At 48.1% G+C, this 15,656-nt stretch overlaps 1 protein-coding gene and 1 pseudogene across 1 annotated transcript in view; both read left to right on the forward strand.

The window, feature by feature from the left end:
• Positions 1 to 15,656, forward strand: part of ESF1 (ESF1 nucleolar pre-rRNA processing protein) — a 136,556-nt gene that overhangs the window by 44,343 nt on the left and 76,557 nt on the right. Inside the window, exon 6 of the mRNA XM_075339281.1 lies at positions 8,335 to 8,487. Within this exon, the coding sequence (XP_075195396.1) occupies positions 8,335 to 8,487 (153 nt within the window). The remainder of the gene's footprint in view (positions 1 to 8,334; positions 8,488 to 15,656) is intronic.
• LOC142297911 (U6 spliceosomal RNA) lies at positions 10,837 to 10,950 on the forward strand (annotated as a pseudogene).

Genomic DNA, 15,656 nt, shown 5'->3' on the forward strand with positions numbered 1-15,656 from the left:
GGTGGCTGAACCCCCGGCTTGGGTAGCATCCTTTTCACAAGCTATTTCCAAGTCTTTTGCCGACTCCATGGGGCAGCTGTCCCGGACACTGCTGTCCATGCATCAGCCCCCTTCTCAGGGTGCTTCGGCTGCTCCTAGCTCTGCAGAGCTCCCAGAGCATGTCCCAGGACCCCGTCCCCCTAAACGGAGACGCAGGGACCCTTCTCCTTCCTCTTCCCACGGCTCTGATTCACGTGCCGCGGTGCAGGGCGAGGAGGACTCGTTTACTGTGGGCTCAGACGCTACCTCTATGTACCCCATTGACTTGTCTGATGGTGATGCGGATGTTAGTGACTTGATTGCGTCCATTAACTCCGTACTGAACCTCAACCCACCAGAGTCTGAGTATCAAGCCTCTCTGGTAGAGATACACCAGTTTACCTCACCTAAGAAAGCTAAAAGTATGTTTTTTAACCACTCCAGCTTTCAGGCCACTGTTACGTAACCCAGGGCCTGTCCTGACAAACGTTTTCCGAAGCGTAGTTCAGATGACCGTTTTCCTTTTCCACCAGGGGTGGTTAAGGAATGGGCTCAGTCCCCAAAGGTAGACCCTCCGGTGTCCAGAATCTCAGCCCGCACAGTCGTGGCTGTGGCTGATGGCACTTCTCTTAAGGATCCCACTGACCGCCAGGTTGACCTTTTGGCCAAGTCTGTATATGAGGCGGCTGGAGCCTCGTTCTCCCAGTCTTTTGCGGCAGTGTGGGCTCTCAAGGCAGTCTCTGCCTCTCTGGAGGAGATGCATTCCCTCACCAGGGACTCTATGCCTGAGCTGGAGGCCTTAACTTCTCAAGCTTCGGCTTTTGCATCCTACGCCATGTCTGCCATCCTGGAGGCTTCTCACCGCACGGCGGTGGCCTCCGCTAACTCCCTCGCGATCCGCAGGATCTTGTGGCTTCGAGAGTGGAAAGCAGACGCTTCCTCAAAAAAGTACCTTGCGAGTCTCCCTTTTGCTGGGTCCCGGCTGTTTGGGGAACAGCTGGATGACATAATCAAGGAGGCTACTGGCGGGAAGAGTACTTCCTTGCCTCAAACTAAGGCCAGGAAACCTGTCCAGGGCAGGATCCAATCGAGGTTTCGTTCCTTTCGTTCCTCTAACTGGTCATCCTCGAAGCCCTCGACCGCGTCCACTACCGCAGCCAAGGATCGTAAATCGAACTGGCGCGCAAAGCCGCGTCCTCAAAAGACCGGAGGAGCCGCTGCCACTAAGGCAGCCTCCTCTTGACTATCTGGCTGCGCCAGCAACGTCCTTGGTCGGTGGCAGGCTCTCCCACTTTGGAGACGTGTGGTTCCAACACGTCGCCGATCAGTGGGTGCGGGATATCATCTCCCACAGCTACAGGATAGAATTTTCTTCCAGCCCGCCAAACAGATTTTGTCTGTCCACACCCCCTTGCTCCAAGGCCGCCGCCTTCTCTCAGGCCGTGGCTTCCCTGCAGGCCAACGGGGTAATTGTTCCGGTTCCCACCCGGGAACGGTTCAGCGGTTTCTACTCAAACCTCTTTTTCTTTGTCGCTCTATTGGGAGACCCAGACCATTGGGTTGTATAGGCTATGCCTCCGGAGGCCGCACAAAGTACTACACTTAAAAGTGTTAAGCCCCTCCCCTTCTGCCTATACACCCCCCTCCGGAGGCGCTAGCTATACACCCATGGTCTGGGTCTCCCATGTCGGAACTACAAGAAAAAGAATTTACGGTAAGTAAACAAAATTCTCTTTTTTTACCACAAAATTGTTACTTCAACCAGGTAGCTTTTTTTTTTTTTTTTTACAAGTGTAAAAGGAAAAAATTCAGCATAAAATTTATTGTGCAATTTCTCCTGAGTTTGGCGATACCTTATATGTGGTGGAAATCAACTGTTTGGGTGCATGACAAGGCCGGAAGGGAAGGAGTGCCATTTGACTGCAAAATTGGCTGGAATCAATAGCGGACACAGTGTTACATTAGGAGAGCCCCTGAGGTGCCTAAACAGTGGAGGTCCCCCACAAGTGACCCCATTTTCGAAAATAGACCCCTGAAGGAATTTATCTAGATGTTTGGTGAGTACCCTGAACCCTCAGGTGCTTTACAGAAGTTTATAATGTTGAGCTGTGAAAAAAAAATAATACATTTTTACCACAAAATTGTTACTTCAACCAGGTAGCTTTTTTTTTTACAAGTGTAAAACAATTCAGCATAGGATTTATTGTGCAATTTCTCCTGAGTATGCTGATACCTTTATGTGTGATGAAAATCAACTGTTTGGGTGCACAGCAGGGCTCGGAAGGGAAGGAGCGCCATTTGACTGCACAATTGGCTGGAATTATTAGCGGACGCTATGTTGCATTTGGAAAGTCCCTAAGGTGCCTAAACAGTGGCGGTCCCCCACAAGTGACCCCATTCTGGAAACAAGACACCTCAAGGCTTGTATCTAGGTGTATAGTGAGCAGTTTGAATCCAAGAGTACTTCACAGAATTTGATAAGCTTAGGTTGCCATATTGAAAATTTTCATTTTTTTCATAAAAATGTTGCTTTAGCATCAAATTTCTTACTTTTTCAAGAGGCAACAACAAACCGTGGACCAAACAGGTTGTTATCCAATGTCTTATGAGCACAGGGATACCCCACATGTGGCCAAAAACCTCTGTTTGGATAAATGGGAGGGCTTGGAATGGAAGGAGCACCATTTGAATTCTGGAAAAGTTTAAATAAATTGCGGGCACCATGTCACATTTGCAGGGCCCCTTGGGTACCTATACATCAGAAACCCCCCACAAGTGACCCCATTTTGGAAACTGAACCCCTCAAGGATTTTATTCAGGAGTATAGTAAGCATTTTGAATCCACAGGTACTTCACAAAAATGTTGCTGTAGCAACAAATTTCTCACTTTTAGGCTATGTGGCCATGATCCAGCGACACAGCGTCTAGTACACAGTGCCAGCCTTCCTGCAGAGATGTGAGTATTGTCCACGGGAGAACGCAGCTGCCCATGGCCACGATTTGGGTTCAGGCTGCTGTGGACTTTAGCTCTATGCTACCTGCAGAGAACACTCTTGTCTCCGCAGCATAAATTGACATACTGAGGCTCGGGAAGCTGCACCACAGGTCAGTTTATGCTGCGGAGAAGAGAAGCACAGTGGACACGGGATTTCTAAAAATCCTTCCACTGTGCTTCTACTGCACAATGCAGCGCTATGGATGCAGGGAAAACACTCTGCGCCCAAAACGCTGCAAACCCTGATCGTGGGCACACAGCCTAAAATGCTACAATGGATGAATGGATAGATGTCAAACAAATATAACGTCCCACCCCCTGCATATTCTAAGCTGGCGCCCTTTAGTGCCTTTCATGTGGCACTAAAGGGTGCCTAGCCTTGTATTTGGCCCCCCAAAAAATTAATAATTAAAATAAACGACGTGGGGTCCCCCCTATTTTTGATAGCCAGCTAGGGTAAAGCAGACAGCTGTAGCCTGCAAACCACAGCTGACAGCTTCACCTTGGCTGGTGATCAATTTGGAGGGCTCCCCAGGCGTTTTTTTAAAACAAAAACAAACAAACGTGGGGTCCCCCCCAAATTAGATCACCAGCCAAGGTGAAGCGGACAGCTGGGGTCTGGTATTCTCAGGGTGGGAAGAACCATGGTTATTGGACTCTTCCCAGCCTAAAAATAGCAGGCCGCAGCCGCCCCAGAAGTGGTGCATCCATTAGATGCGCCAATCCTGGCGCTTCGCCCCAGCTCATTCCGTGCCCTGGTGCAGTGGCAAACGGGGTAATATACGGGGTTGATACCAGCTGTAATGTCACCTGGCATCAAGCCCTGGGGTTAGTGATGTCACGGCATCTAAACAGATACCCGACATCACTTACCCAGTCAGTAATAGAAAAAAATACACACCAAAAAAAAATTTATTTGAAAAAACACTCCCCGAAAAATTCCCTCTTTCACCAATTTATTGAAAATAAACAAATTTCGGTCGCTGTAATCCATTTTGGAGGTCCCACGACAACTCTGGACCTTCTAGAATATGGGGGGCACGTTCAGGGAACGTATCCCCCATTTTCTGGAAGAGCAAGCTCTCCATGAGCAGTGTGGGTGCAATAATCTGAGAATACTGCACTCACACTGCCCCGGTCCAACCTAGGGCAGAGTTACCTGCAGTAACCTCATTCCAGAATATGAGGGGCACGCTCACAGAACGTACACCCCATTTTCTAGAACAGCAGCATCTCCATGTGAGGAGTGTGGCTGCAGATTACTGCACTCACTCTCCCCCGGTCCATAGTACAGCAGCATGTGCAGCAGCGAGGTCAGCGTCCCTGCTTGCAAGGATCCAGCTGACAGCCGCTGTCTGCACATGTGCCATTAGCTTTCCAGAAGGAGGAGGAGTGATCGCGGGGACGGAGCAGCAGCCAGGTAACTGGGAAGACCGGGGCTGACGGGGGGGTGACGACTGGAGACCTGGCGGGGCCTGGGGACAACTTTTCTGTCGCATGTGACGTGTCACATGCGGCAGAAAGAGCAGGATGAATGCGGCCGCGCGCTACTGTGCGCTGCGCTTTGCCATCTTGCATGCTCCGGAGGGGGGAAGGGGGCGACTCTGGAGAACCGGAGGGGGCTCCGGGGGACCAGAGACCTCCGGTGTCCCGGAGGAGGGGTCAGGGGGAGGACATTTCCCTGCGATCTGAAATGTTTGATCATTTCAGATCGGAGGGAAATGAATGCAAAGCCGCCGGCGGCTGCAGTTTTCGGCGCGCATCGGCGCCATTTTGGATGTTCCGCTGGGGGTGGGGGTGGTGGAGGTTGATTTCTCCGGTACCGGGGACTTTGGGGGCACTAGGGGCTTATATTTCTTTATCAAAATGGATACAGCCGCACACTAAATGCCATCAATGTATAAGGGAACTCTGGTACTGCATTACTGCTATATGAAAAAATGAGATTTTTAGTTTATGAATTGGCCAATGCATGTAAGCCCGGAAACCAAACGGCAAGGTAAAAATCAATATTCTGGGTCCCTAACTAAAATGCCACTATCTAGGTTAAAAACAGCCATGTCTGGGCAGCTAGACTAAAAATCTAACTTGAAATGCCACTATCTGGACAAACCTCCATGTCTGGGCAGCTAGGACTCCTGGTATAAGGATTGTGAACACAGCCTGGTTTATAGGGCGGAGTGCTCAGTCAGAAAAAAACTCACTGCAAATATTTCAAAAGACTGACCCGCACATCCTACAAGTGTGTATAGGTGCCAGCTGAAAAAACCTAGAAAATACAAAATGGATACAGCCGCACACTAAATGCCATCAATGTATAAGGGAACTCTGGTACTGCATTACTGCTATATGATATGTTGGCATACACATTTTTTTGCCCAGTGGATCTTGATTCCATAATATAGGAGACACTAGAGTTGTAACACACTCACATAAAAAAGCAATCCCTATTAATATAGGAATATAATAGTCATTAGCTATAAAATTGTTTCCATCTAACACATTTTTCATCTATGTACGAACATTCTAGCTATTTTTGAGCATATGTCTAAATATATATTGTATACTATGGTTCCGTTATATGTATATTCATGATTCATAGGATTGGTCCAAACAAGCACTTGTGTAACAGTATTTAATATTTATTATCAATAAAAATCATTTTTGATGTACTTGATTTTCAATTGTCTAATTGGGCTTTTTGATCACTTTATCCTCCTCCCTCTTTTCTAAACTTAGTTATGCCATTTTTGCCTATATATATAATATAATATAATATATATATATAATATATATATATATATATATATATATATATATATATATATATATAATATATTATATACTATATACTAGCTGTACTACCCGGCTTCGCCCGGGTTACTAGCTGCTGTTAACAAAATAGAATGTATTAACAAAAATGTATTACACACACAAAATCCACAAAATAAATAGATATAAATGTAATTATTAAATTGTTGCCTATATTAACCAATCAGAGCTCAGATTAATTAACTGTAGCAAAATAGAAGCTAAGCTGTGATTGGTTGCTATTGGCAGCCTGATAAATCTCCAGGCAACAGAAAGCCCTCCCCCTGACAGTATATATTAGCTCACACATACACATATAGACAGGTCATGTGACTGACAGCTGCCGTATTTCCTATGTGGTACATTTGTTGTTCTTGTAGTTTGGCTGCTTATTAATCAGATTTTTATTTTTGAAGGATAATACCAGACTTGTGTGTGTTTTAGGGCGATTATGTGGCGAGGTTGGTGTATGTGTGGTGAGATGTGTGCTGAGGGTGGTATATGTGTTCAAGCACGTGGTAGTGTGTGGTGCATTGTGTGTGTGTTCATATCCCCAAGTGTGGTGAGTATCCCATGTCGGGGCCCCACCTTAGCAACTGTACGGTATATACTTTTTCGCGCCATCGCTCTCATTCTTTAAGTCCCCCTTGTTCACATCTGGAGCTGTCAATTTGCCTCCAACACTTTTCGTTTCACTTTTTCCTCATTATGTAGATAGGGGCAAAATTGATTGGTAAATTGGAACGCGCGGGGTTAAAATTTCGCCTCACAACATAGCACCCAGCGCTGCCCGGGATAGTAACTGTCTCTCTGTTTCTCTCCCATTCTCTGTCTGTTTCCCCCTCTGTATATATCTCTCTGTCTCTCTCTGTCTCTATCTCTTTGTCTGTCTGTCTCTTTCTCCATCTGTCTCAATCTCTTTCCCTGTCTATCTCTGTCACTTTCCCTGTCTGTCACCTTCCCTGTCTGTCACCTTCCCTGTCTGTCACCTTCCCTGTCTGTCACCTTCCCTGTCTGTCACCTTCCCTGTCTGTCACCTTCCCTGTCTGTCACCTTCCCTGTCTGTCACCTTCCCTGTCTGTCACTATCTTTGTTTGTGTCTGTCTCTTACCTTGTCTATGTCTGTTGCTTACCCTGTCTGTGTCTGCCTCTTTCCCTGTCTGTGTCTGTCTCTTTCCCTGGCTGCATTATGACACGCCAACATTCCATATAAGGGCGTGGCTGCGCATTCTTCTGAAGTTCTGTCTTCACTGTGGCTCCGAGCTCCATTCGCTTTAATGGAGGCAGGTTTTTTGGCGAATAACTGTAAAGAGCGGGGTTAAAATTTCTCCTCAAAACATAGCCTATGACGCTCTCGGGGTCCAGAAGTGTGATAGTGCAACATTTTGTGGCTGTAGCTGCGACGGTGCAGATACCAATCCCGGACATACACACACACACACACATTCAGCTTTATATATTAGATTATATATTAGTCCTTGTCTCTCTTAAATGACCTAATAATGCACATTACATAGTGTTATACTATGTATGTTAAATCACTGTTTAAAATTCTGCTCATCTGGGCCAGTGTGCTGTGTTAATTTTGTGTCTCATTAACTCCTATGAGATTTCCAGAAAACGCGTAGGGCTGCCTGATCTTTTGACCATTGTGATCCAGTGGGGTACAGATTGATACATTTTCCCCTATTCATAGGATAAGTGAATGTCCCCTAAAGAAGTGGCTTGCACAACATTCCGCTATATTTTATGTATTATTGCTGTAAATGGTAAAAATAATGGTCTCCCCTGAAGCCCAGCCACAGGCTTTGGTTTACTGAAGTCCTGTGAAGACCGGTATTGAGGTCTTCAACAGACCGGAGTGTCTGCGATCACGTCTCCGGGGGACAATGGGCTTGTGGAATGAGGGGCCCCCATGACGGTGCACTGTTAGGCCCATTTCACACATCCGGAACTTTCTCAGAGAATAATAAACCACTGAGGATCTTACAGTTAAGAGATTTTCAGGATTAGAAAAACATGAACAATTAAGGCCCGTTTCACACATCCGGCATTTCACCGGATGACGGATCTGGCACGCATGCAGTACATAGTACATTCATTTACAGTGGAAGCGCAACACCATGCGGACAAATGCGGTTGTGCATGAAGCACACAACCGTATAGTGCCGCTGTTCCACTGTAAATGAATGGACTGTACTGCATGTGTGCCGGATCCGGCGAAATTCCGGATGTGTGAAACTTAATTGTTCATGTTTTCCTAATCCTGGAAATCTCTTAACTGTAAGCTCCTCAGTGCTTTATTATTCTCTGAGAACGTTCCTCCCTACTAAAAACCTAATGGTGAGGTATGGACTGGTCCTCAGTGTGTAAGTCAAGAAAAAAAAACCCAAACTAATGAATTTATTACATTTACTTAATTTTTACTAAGAAAGGGAATTTTGGCCATCAAGGAGGCTGACGGAATGGAGAGTGAGTTTTCCTAAGACATTTTTGCTTTTCGCCCTTAGACTCTTCAAGGAGAAGTTGCGTGAATACCAGTTTAAACGTCTGAAATATTATTACGGGGTGGTGGAGTGTGACACCCCCGAAACTGCCAGCAAAATCTACGAGGAATGCGATGGCCTGGAGTTTGAAAGAAGCTGTTCTTTTGTGGATCTTAGGTAAATGTAGATTCTTAGGGCCTGTTCCCACGGGAGAAAGTAACCGCGGATTTTGCTGCGGAAAACCCGCGGATTTTCTAGATTTTCCAGATAAATCCGCAGGTTTACGCAAGTGCAGACACTCCCCATGTTATCCTATGGGACATGTGGAGTGTCTGTGTCCATGCTGCGGTATTTGCAGCTGCGGAAAATGCTGCGGATTTCCCGCAGCTGCAAGTAACTGCATGTCCATTAATCATGTGGAAATATCTGTGGAATGCCTGCCTTTCCACTATGGAGATACAGGGCGGGAAATCCGCACTGTTTTCGCAGGTTTACTGCAACAACTCTGCAGATATACCGCAGCAACGGATAGCTGCGGATTCCAGGGAGCTGCTGCGTGAATCTGCGGAAATACCTGCAGAAAAGTCCGCAGGTGCGATATCCCATGGGCACATAGTATTTCATGGGTTCTAAGGCTATCTGTTAAGGAGCACTCCTTGTAATTGCTGCTCTGCCAGAAGCCAATGGAGACTCCACATTTTATTATTTTGGTTTTTTGCCATGAACGGTGAGGGTCTAGGTGCCGAGACCCCTACCGATAACTGAGCACTGTCCCCTTTCGCGTCTGTCGGGTTCTCCGGACAGCAAGCCTGGATTTATGGAAAGTCCAGAACAGAAGCAAAGATAAGCTCTGAGCTGTGCTCCTTAGTCTCTGGTCACCTCTCCATGGAGAGCGGAGCAAGCTGTGTAGGTGGTGTATGTGCGTCCTCTGAAGCCGCTGCTTCCACAGACCTCTAAAGAGAGCTAAGCAGAGGTGGAGACACAGCTCTTCTCTCAATGGATCTGTACACTGCTAGCTTTATTCTTAGAGAGCTGTGCTTAAAGCAAATCTGTCAGCAGGTTTTTGCTATGTATTCTGAAGACATGAGGTAAGGGGCTAAAACACTGAATTCAGTGATGTGTCTCTAAGGCTAGTTTCACACATCCGGCTTTTCGCCGGTTCCAGTGCACTTCAGTACAGTGATACAGTACAATGGCAGCGCGACAACTTCTGGGTCACATGCTCCGTTCACATAATAGGATGTGACTGGAGCTTGTCGCGCTTCCATTGTACTGTATCACACTGTACTAGAGTGCGCCGAATCCAGCAATCCGGCGAAAAGCCGGATGTGTGAAACGGCACTTATCACACTGTGTGCTGATGTTTACTTATAATGAAGGTTTTAACACTAGTTGATTATCACTGCCAGGGCTAGAGCTCACACCTAGTCCAACCACTCAACCCCCTGTAATAAGCAACTCACTCACTATCAATAGACAATGTACACAGAGAGGCTGGTGTGGGTGGGGTTAGTTTTCCTGAGCTGTGCTTCATCCTATCGCTAAGAACCTATTGTGTCACAACTGATGTAAACTAAGTGATACATTGTTAGATTCATGGTCTCTCTTCCTACATTATGCTGCAAAAACCTGCTGACAGATTTCTTTTAAAGGTATTTTTCTGTGACGCCTCATTGGGGGACACAGGACCATGGGTGTTTTGCTGCTTATCCATAGGAGGACACTAAGTAGATGCAAAGATGTTAGCTCCTCCCCTGCAGTATACATCCCCTGGCTCAGCCAGGCTACTTCAGTTTTAGCTTAGTGTCTACAGGAGGCACATCTCTGCAGACTACTGCAGCAAGAAGTTTTTGTTTTTAGAGGGCAACGGTTCCTTCAGGGACCGATTTCCCAAAACCATCAACAGGCAGGAATACGGAGTATCGCCTCCCCGTACACCCTCCTGCGACGCTGAATCCTGGGCTGTTACTCACTGGACGACAGGTCTCATGGCACTGATTTTCCAGAGCCCAGATCAGATGAAAACTTCCTCAGCCCCTCTTGCAGGCTCTGAGTTGATACAAGTTCTGCACTAAGTGTGACCAGACTGCCATCTCCACAGGAGCTGAGGTGAGATCATTCCGATTTTTCCAGAGCACAGAGCAGATGAAAAACTCCTCACTCCCTCTGGCAGGGTCTGAGTTGATATAAGTTCTTCCAGCAGGCGTCAGAATCTGCACAGTGGCTCCCTGACAGGAAATTGGAGCAAAGGTCACACTGACTGGATGCACATGGGCTGTGATTGCAGACTCCTACATAGCTTCCACCTGTGGCAGGGGGAGGGGAGAGCTTCCAGGACTCAGTGCAGCCGCAGCTGTGGTACACTTGTAGAGGTTTTTTTTGTGCACCATTGTTGTGCAGAGCTGGAGGAGGGAAGGGGAGTCCCTTCCCACCATTTTTTGTTCATTATATTTTCTCATGCCTTCTTGTCAGAGCTAAGCCCCGTCCCCTCCAACACTCGATAAGCCACGCCCCCCCTCACACAGGGTGCTAGCTTCAGCAGCACATATGCTCAAATGCAGAGCTACACAGAAGATTAGCATGGCCCCTGCACAGCAGGCCAAGGATGACATGTAAATTCGTGAAACATTCAACATCCTCCTTCCCACAGGAACTGTGACACAGGAGGAGGGGGGGAAGGGCTATCAGTGTTCTGGGTGAGTTATAGCCTCACTTGCATATTAGCTGTGCAGAGCATTGCTCCCTCATTACAATCAGATGGTGGCTCATCAGCCATGGGCTGCAGTCACATGTTTTATGCCCTACACAACTACAGCAACAACTATAAGACGCTGAGCTACTAGGGGATGATAGCACCTCTCCCTTCTGTGAGTCCAGAGCCTACGGCTCCCAGTCCCCCGGAATGGGCACAGTTCCCAGAACCTGGTGCTGGCTATGCAACATCGTTTTCACACCCCTCGGGGCCCCTGGACAGAACGCAGCCTGATGACACCTCTATAGAGGGTCCTTCTGATAAGAATCAGCCCTCTGCTTCACCTGTTGCAGATCAGAAAAAGGGCATGACCCCCATGGTTCTCCCTCTGGGGTACACAGATGGGATTCTCCCACATGTTCCGCGGTCTCTGAGGAGCCGGAGGAAGGGGAATGATGTTTGTACCGGGATGATTCCTTGGTTTCAACCTCCCCGAGCGATCAAGCTGCGATGGACTTATTGAAGCAATCAACCAAAACTCTGCATGTGGAAGATCTCCCATCCACTACTACTGACCCTGCGGGTCTCCTTTTAAAAGCCCTCAAAACCTCAAAAAAAAAAAAAAGAAGGGATTTTAACGCCGCCTCGGTATCCGTAAACTCATGGAGTCCCGGTACCCCTTTGGCTTAGCTGTCTCTAAGGGCTGGGCTGATCCGGCCTCGGTGGACCGTCACCCGGCTTCCGCCTGCCTGAAGGACCACTCCTGTCTTTTACTTGATGGATCCTCCTTCAAGGACCCGACAGACAGACAAGTGGAGCAGCTCGACTGCCTTCCGTGTGGGTCGCACAGGCACTAGGACTACCAGTTTCCCTCAGACTTTTACAGATGTAACAGTTCACATTGCTGCGGTGGCAGAGTACCTCATGCAGGCCTCCCTCGGCGCTGCTACCTGCGCAGTTATTGCCGCCTCAAATACCATAGCCATCCGTAAGGCCCTCTGGTTCCGATAATGGAGAGCGGACTCGGTCTCTAAGAAGCCTCTCACAGTACTCCTTTCCAGACCGATGGTTTGCCGATCATCTGGACAGGCTCTTTTTTTTTTTTAAGAAACCGGAGGAGACAAGAGTAATTTTCAAAAAAGATAAAAACAGCTTTATTTATAACAAATATTAAAATCAGTATCAAACAAAGGTGCAAATTTCTGACATACAGTAAAAGCTGCAAACATATCATGACATATAAGGAGAGGTGGAAAAAGCCTGAGCCAGTGCTAGTAATACACCTGAATCAAGTAATAAATCCCAGCAGAAGGGAGGGAGAGAGACCACACAGACCTTTTGGTCTCTCTCCCTCCCTTCTGCTGGGATTTATTGTCCGCCATTGGGCTGACCCTATTGTCAGGAGGTTACTTTGGGAGCACTTGATTCAGGTGTATTACTAGCACTGGCTCAGGCTTTTTCCACCTCTCCTTATATGTCATGATATGTTTGCAGCTTTTACTGTATGTCAGAAATTTGCACCTTTGTTTGATACTGATTTTAATATTTGTTATAAATAAAGCTGTTTTTATCTTTTTTGAAAATTACTCTTGTCTCCTCCGGTTTCTTAAATTAATGGAGTAAACAGTGAGCCTTTGCTCTCATGGTATTGCAGGGTCACTGTCACATTGTAGAATGTGTCATAAGTTTTCTGTTGTATTAATTTCTTTTTTTTTTTTTTGTCTGACGCCACGGGAGGAAAAGAGTACCTCCCTCCCCCAACTGTAACCCAGGATGGTTTTTTACTAGACACGCAGGGCCCGACCTTCTCAGCCCTCCTCGAGTCCACCTCGTCCTGGCAGTCTAGACAAAGACCGAGGAGTCTCGTCCTCCTCCATCTGGGCCGCCACCTCAGACCACAAATGGGTGTGATACCTTGTGTCTTCCGGTTACCACATTGAATTCTGGACCCGATCCCCTGCTCAGTCTTTTCTCTCAAACCCCCCCAAAGGCTCCAAAACACCATGAGGCCTTCTCCTCAGCAATCCACTCCCTCCAAACGGCGGGGGTGATGGTACCTGTTCCGGATGGCGAGAGGTTCAAGGCCTTCTATTTCCAACCTCTCGTGGTCCTCAAAAAAGGACGGGTCAATTCGTCCCATCCTGGACCTCGAACACCTGAGCAAACAAGTGCACGTAAGGAGATTCAGAATGGACTTCCTAGGGTCCATTATTACCTTTATGGTCGAAGGAGAATTCCTTGCCTCCCTAGCTATCAGGGACGCGTACCTGCACATACCCATCGCTCCAGCTCACCAAAAGTTCCTCCGCTTTGCGGTTCAGGACTTCTTTTTATTTTTTTTTTCATTTGTGGCCCTACCCTCGGCTCTGCCACAGCACCAAGGGTCTTAACTAAGGTCATGGCGGTCGCCATGAGTGCCCCTTCACGCCAGGAGAGTCGCTGTTCTGCCTTGCTTGGATGACCTCCTCATCAAGGGCTCAACCAGCGTGCAGATCTCTGTGGGCACTCTATCCCGCTTAGGGCGGCTTCTGACTCCAGTCAAATCATCCCCGGTTGCGTCAAAATCCGTCACCTCCCTGGACACTCTTCGGGGCTTTATATTTTCCCCTCAAGACAAGACGACTGCTCTACAACAAGTGGTACACTGCCCTCTACGTACTCCTCTCGCTCCATACGATTCAGTATGAGAGTGCTAGGTAGGATGGCGGCGGCTATAGAGGCAGTGCTGCTCGCTGAGCCACACCACCGCCCACTGCAGCTTGTGCTTCTAGCTGCCTGGGACAAGAGCCCCCTTTTCCTTGGACGAACTTTTCACCTGACACCTTCAGTCAGGTATGCGCTTTGCTGGTGGCTTCAGTCCTCTTTCATATCGAGAAGGAGTTTTTCTCCCCCAAGTGGACTGGGCTACTCCTGACCACGGACGTCAGCCTCTTAGTCTGGGGAGCAGCGTACTTCTTCGGGACGTTGGACACCCCAGGAGTCTTCCCTTCCCAGAAATCATCCTGAAAATCAGCGCGATCTTCTCGCGCTCGGGTCATTCCCCCCTTCTGCTAGCAGGTCGTTTGATTCGGGTCCAATTGGACAATGCAACAGCTGTGGCGTAGGTCAATCGGAAGGGAGGTACCAGCAGCAAGACAGCTTAACTCGAGGTCTTCAGGATCCTCACCTGGGCCGAATAGACGGGGGTCTGTGTTTCAGCGTTACACATACTGGGAGTAGAGAACTGGGCGGCGGACCTTCTAAGTCGCCAAGGACTGGCTGCCGGAGAGTGATTTTCTCCACCCAGAAGTGTTCCCACACATCTGCACTCACTGGAGTACACCGGACGTGGATCTAATGGCCTCAAGGTTGAACACAAAGGTACCCGCGTTCTTAGCCAGGTCACGTGATCCACAGTCCATTGGCGCGGATGCTCTAGTCTCCTGAAGTCGTTTCAGTCTACCTTACATGTTTATCGCCTCTGCCCCTGCTGCCGCGAGAAATCGGGAAGATCAAGGCAGAAGGAGTCCCGGTGATACTAATAGCACCGGACTAGCCCAGGTGCGCCTGGTATGCTGAATTAGTACAATTGCTCATGGCGCCTCGCAAGCATCCCAGACCTGCTGACCCAAGGGCCCATTTCCCATCAGAACTCCAGAGCCCTGAAGCTGACGGCCTGGCCATTGAGACCTGGACTTTAACAAGAGCGAGATTCTCTCCTGCGGTCATCTCCACCATGTACAGTGCCCGAAAGCCGGCCTTCATCTCGTTTTTACCACCGTACGTGAAAAACTTTCCTTTCCCAGTGCAGGGAATCTAATGTCCAACCTATGCCTTTGGCGATCCCCAGAATTCTTGATTTTTTTTTTTGGCAGTCAGGTTGCAAAAGGGGTTGGCCCTCAGCTCCCTTAAGGGGCAGGTTTCATCTCTCTCGATATTCTATCAATACCGCCTAGCTTGCAATCCGCAAGTCAAGACTGTCCTTCAAGGGTGTTTCCCTTCTAGTTTCCCTGTATAAACGGTCGCTGGACCCATGGGACCTCAATCTCGTTTTGGACGGTATCCAGAGGCCCCCTTTTGAACCTCTTAAGGAATCTTTTCTTGCTCTTCTCTCCTGGAAGGTAACATTCTTAGTGGCGATTACGTCCATCAGACAAGTTTCAGAACTGGCAGCACTCTTGCCGTGAACCCTTTCTGATCTTTCACCAGGACAAGGTGGTTCAACGCCCCCTTCCGGATTTTTTTCCGAAGGTTACTTCCCCGTTTCATATGAACGAGGACATTGTTCTGCCTTCCTTTTGTCCACACCCAGTCCTTGGGTTGGAAAGGGTTCTATATTCGCTAGACCTTGTGAGGGCTCTCAGATATTGCGTACCTAGGACAGCCCCTTTAAGAACATAGACTCCTTGTTCGTCATTCTTGAAAGGCCTAAGAAAGGAGAGGCAACTTCATAGGCAACGCTGGATTCTCGATCCAGGAGGTCTACCGCTTGCAACTCAAGCCCATTCCTAGTGGGCTGTGGACTCATTCCACGCGAGCAGTTGGCGCCTCTTGGGCCATTAGGCATCAGGCTTCAGTGGAACAGAGGTGTAGGGCTGCGACCTGGTCTTGCCTACATACTGTTTCAGAGCATTACTGAGTCCATACCCAGGCTTCGGCTGAGGCGAACCTAGGT

The sequence above is a fragment of the Anomaloglossus baeobatrachus genome, chromosome 3 (assembly GCF_048569485.1).
Source record: "Anomaloglossus baeobatrachus isolate aAnoBae1 chromosome 3, aAnoBae1.hap1, whole genome shotgun sequence".
In the NCBI taxonomy this organism is placed as follows: Eukaryota; Metazoa; Chordata; class Amphibia; order Anura; family Aromobatidae; genus Anomaloglossus; species Anomaloglossus baeobatrachus.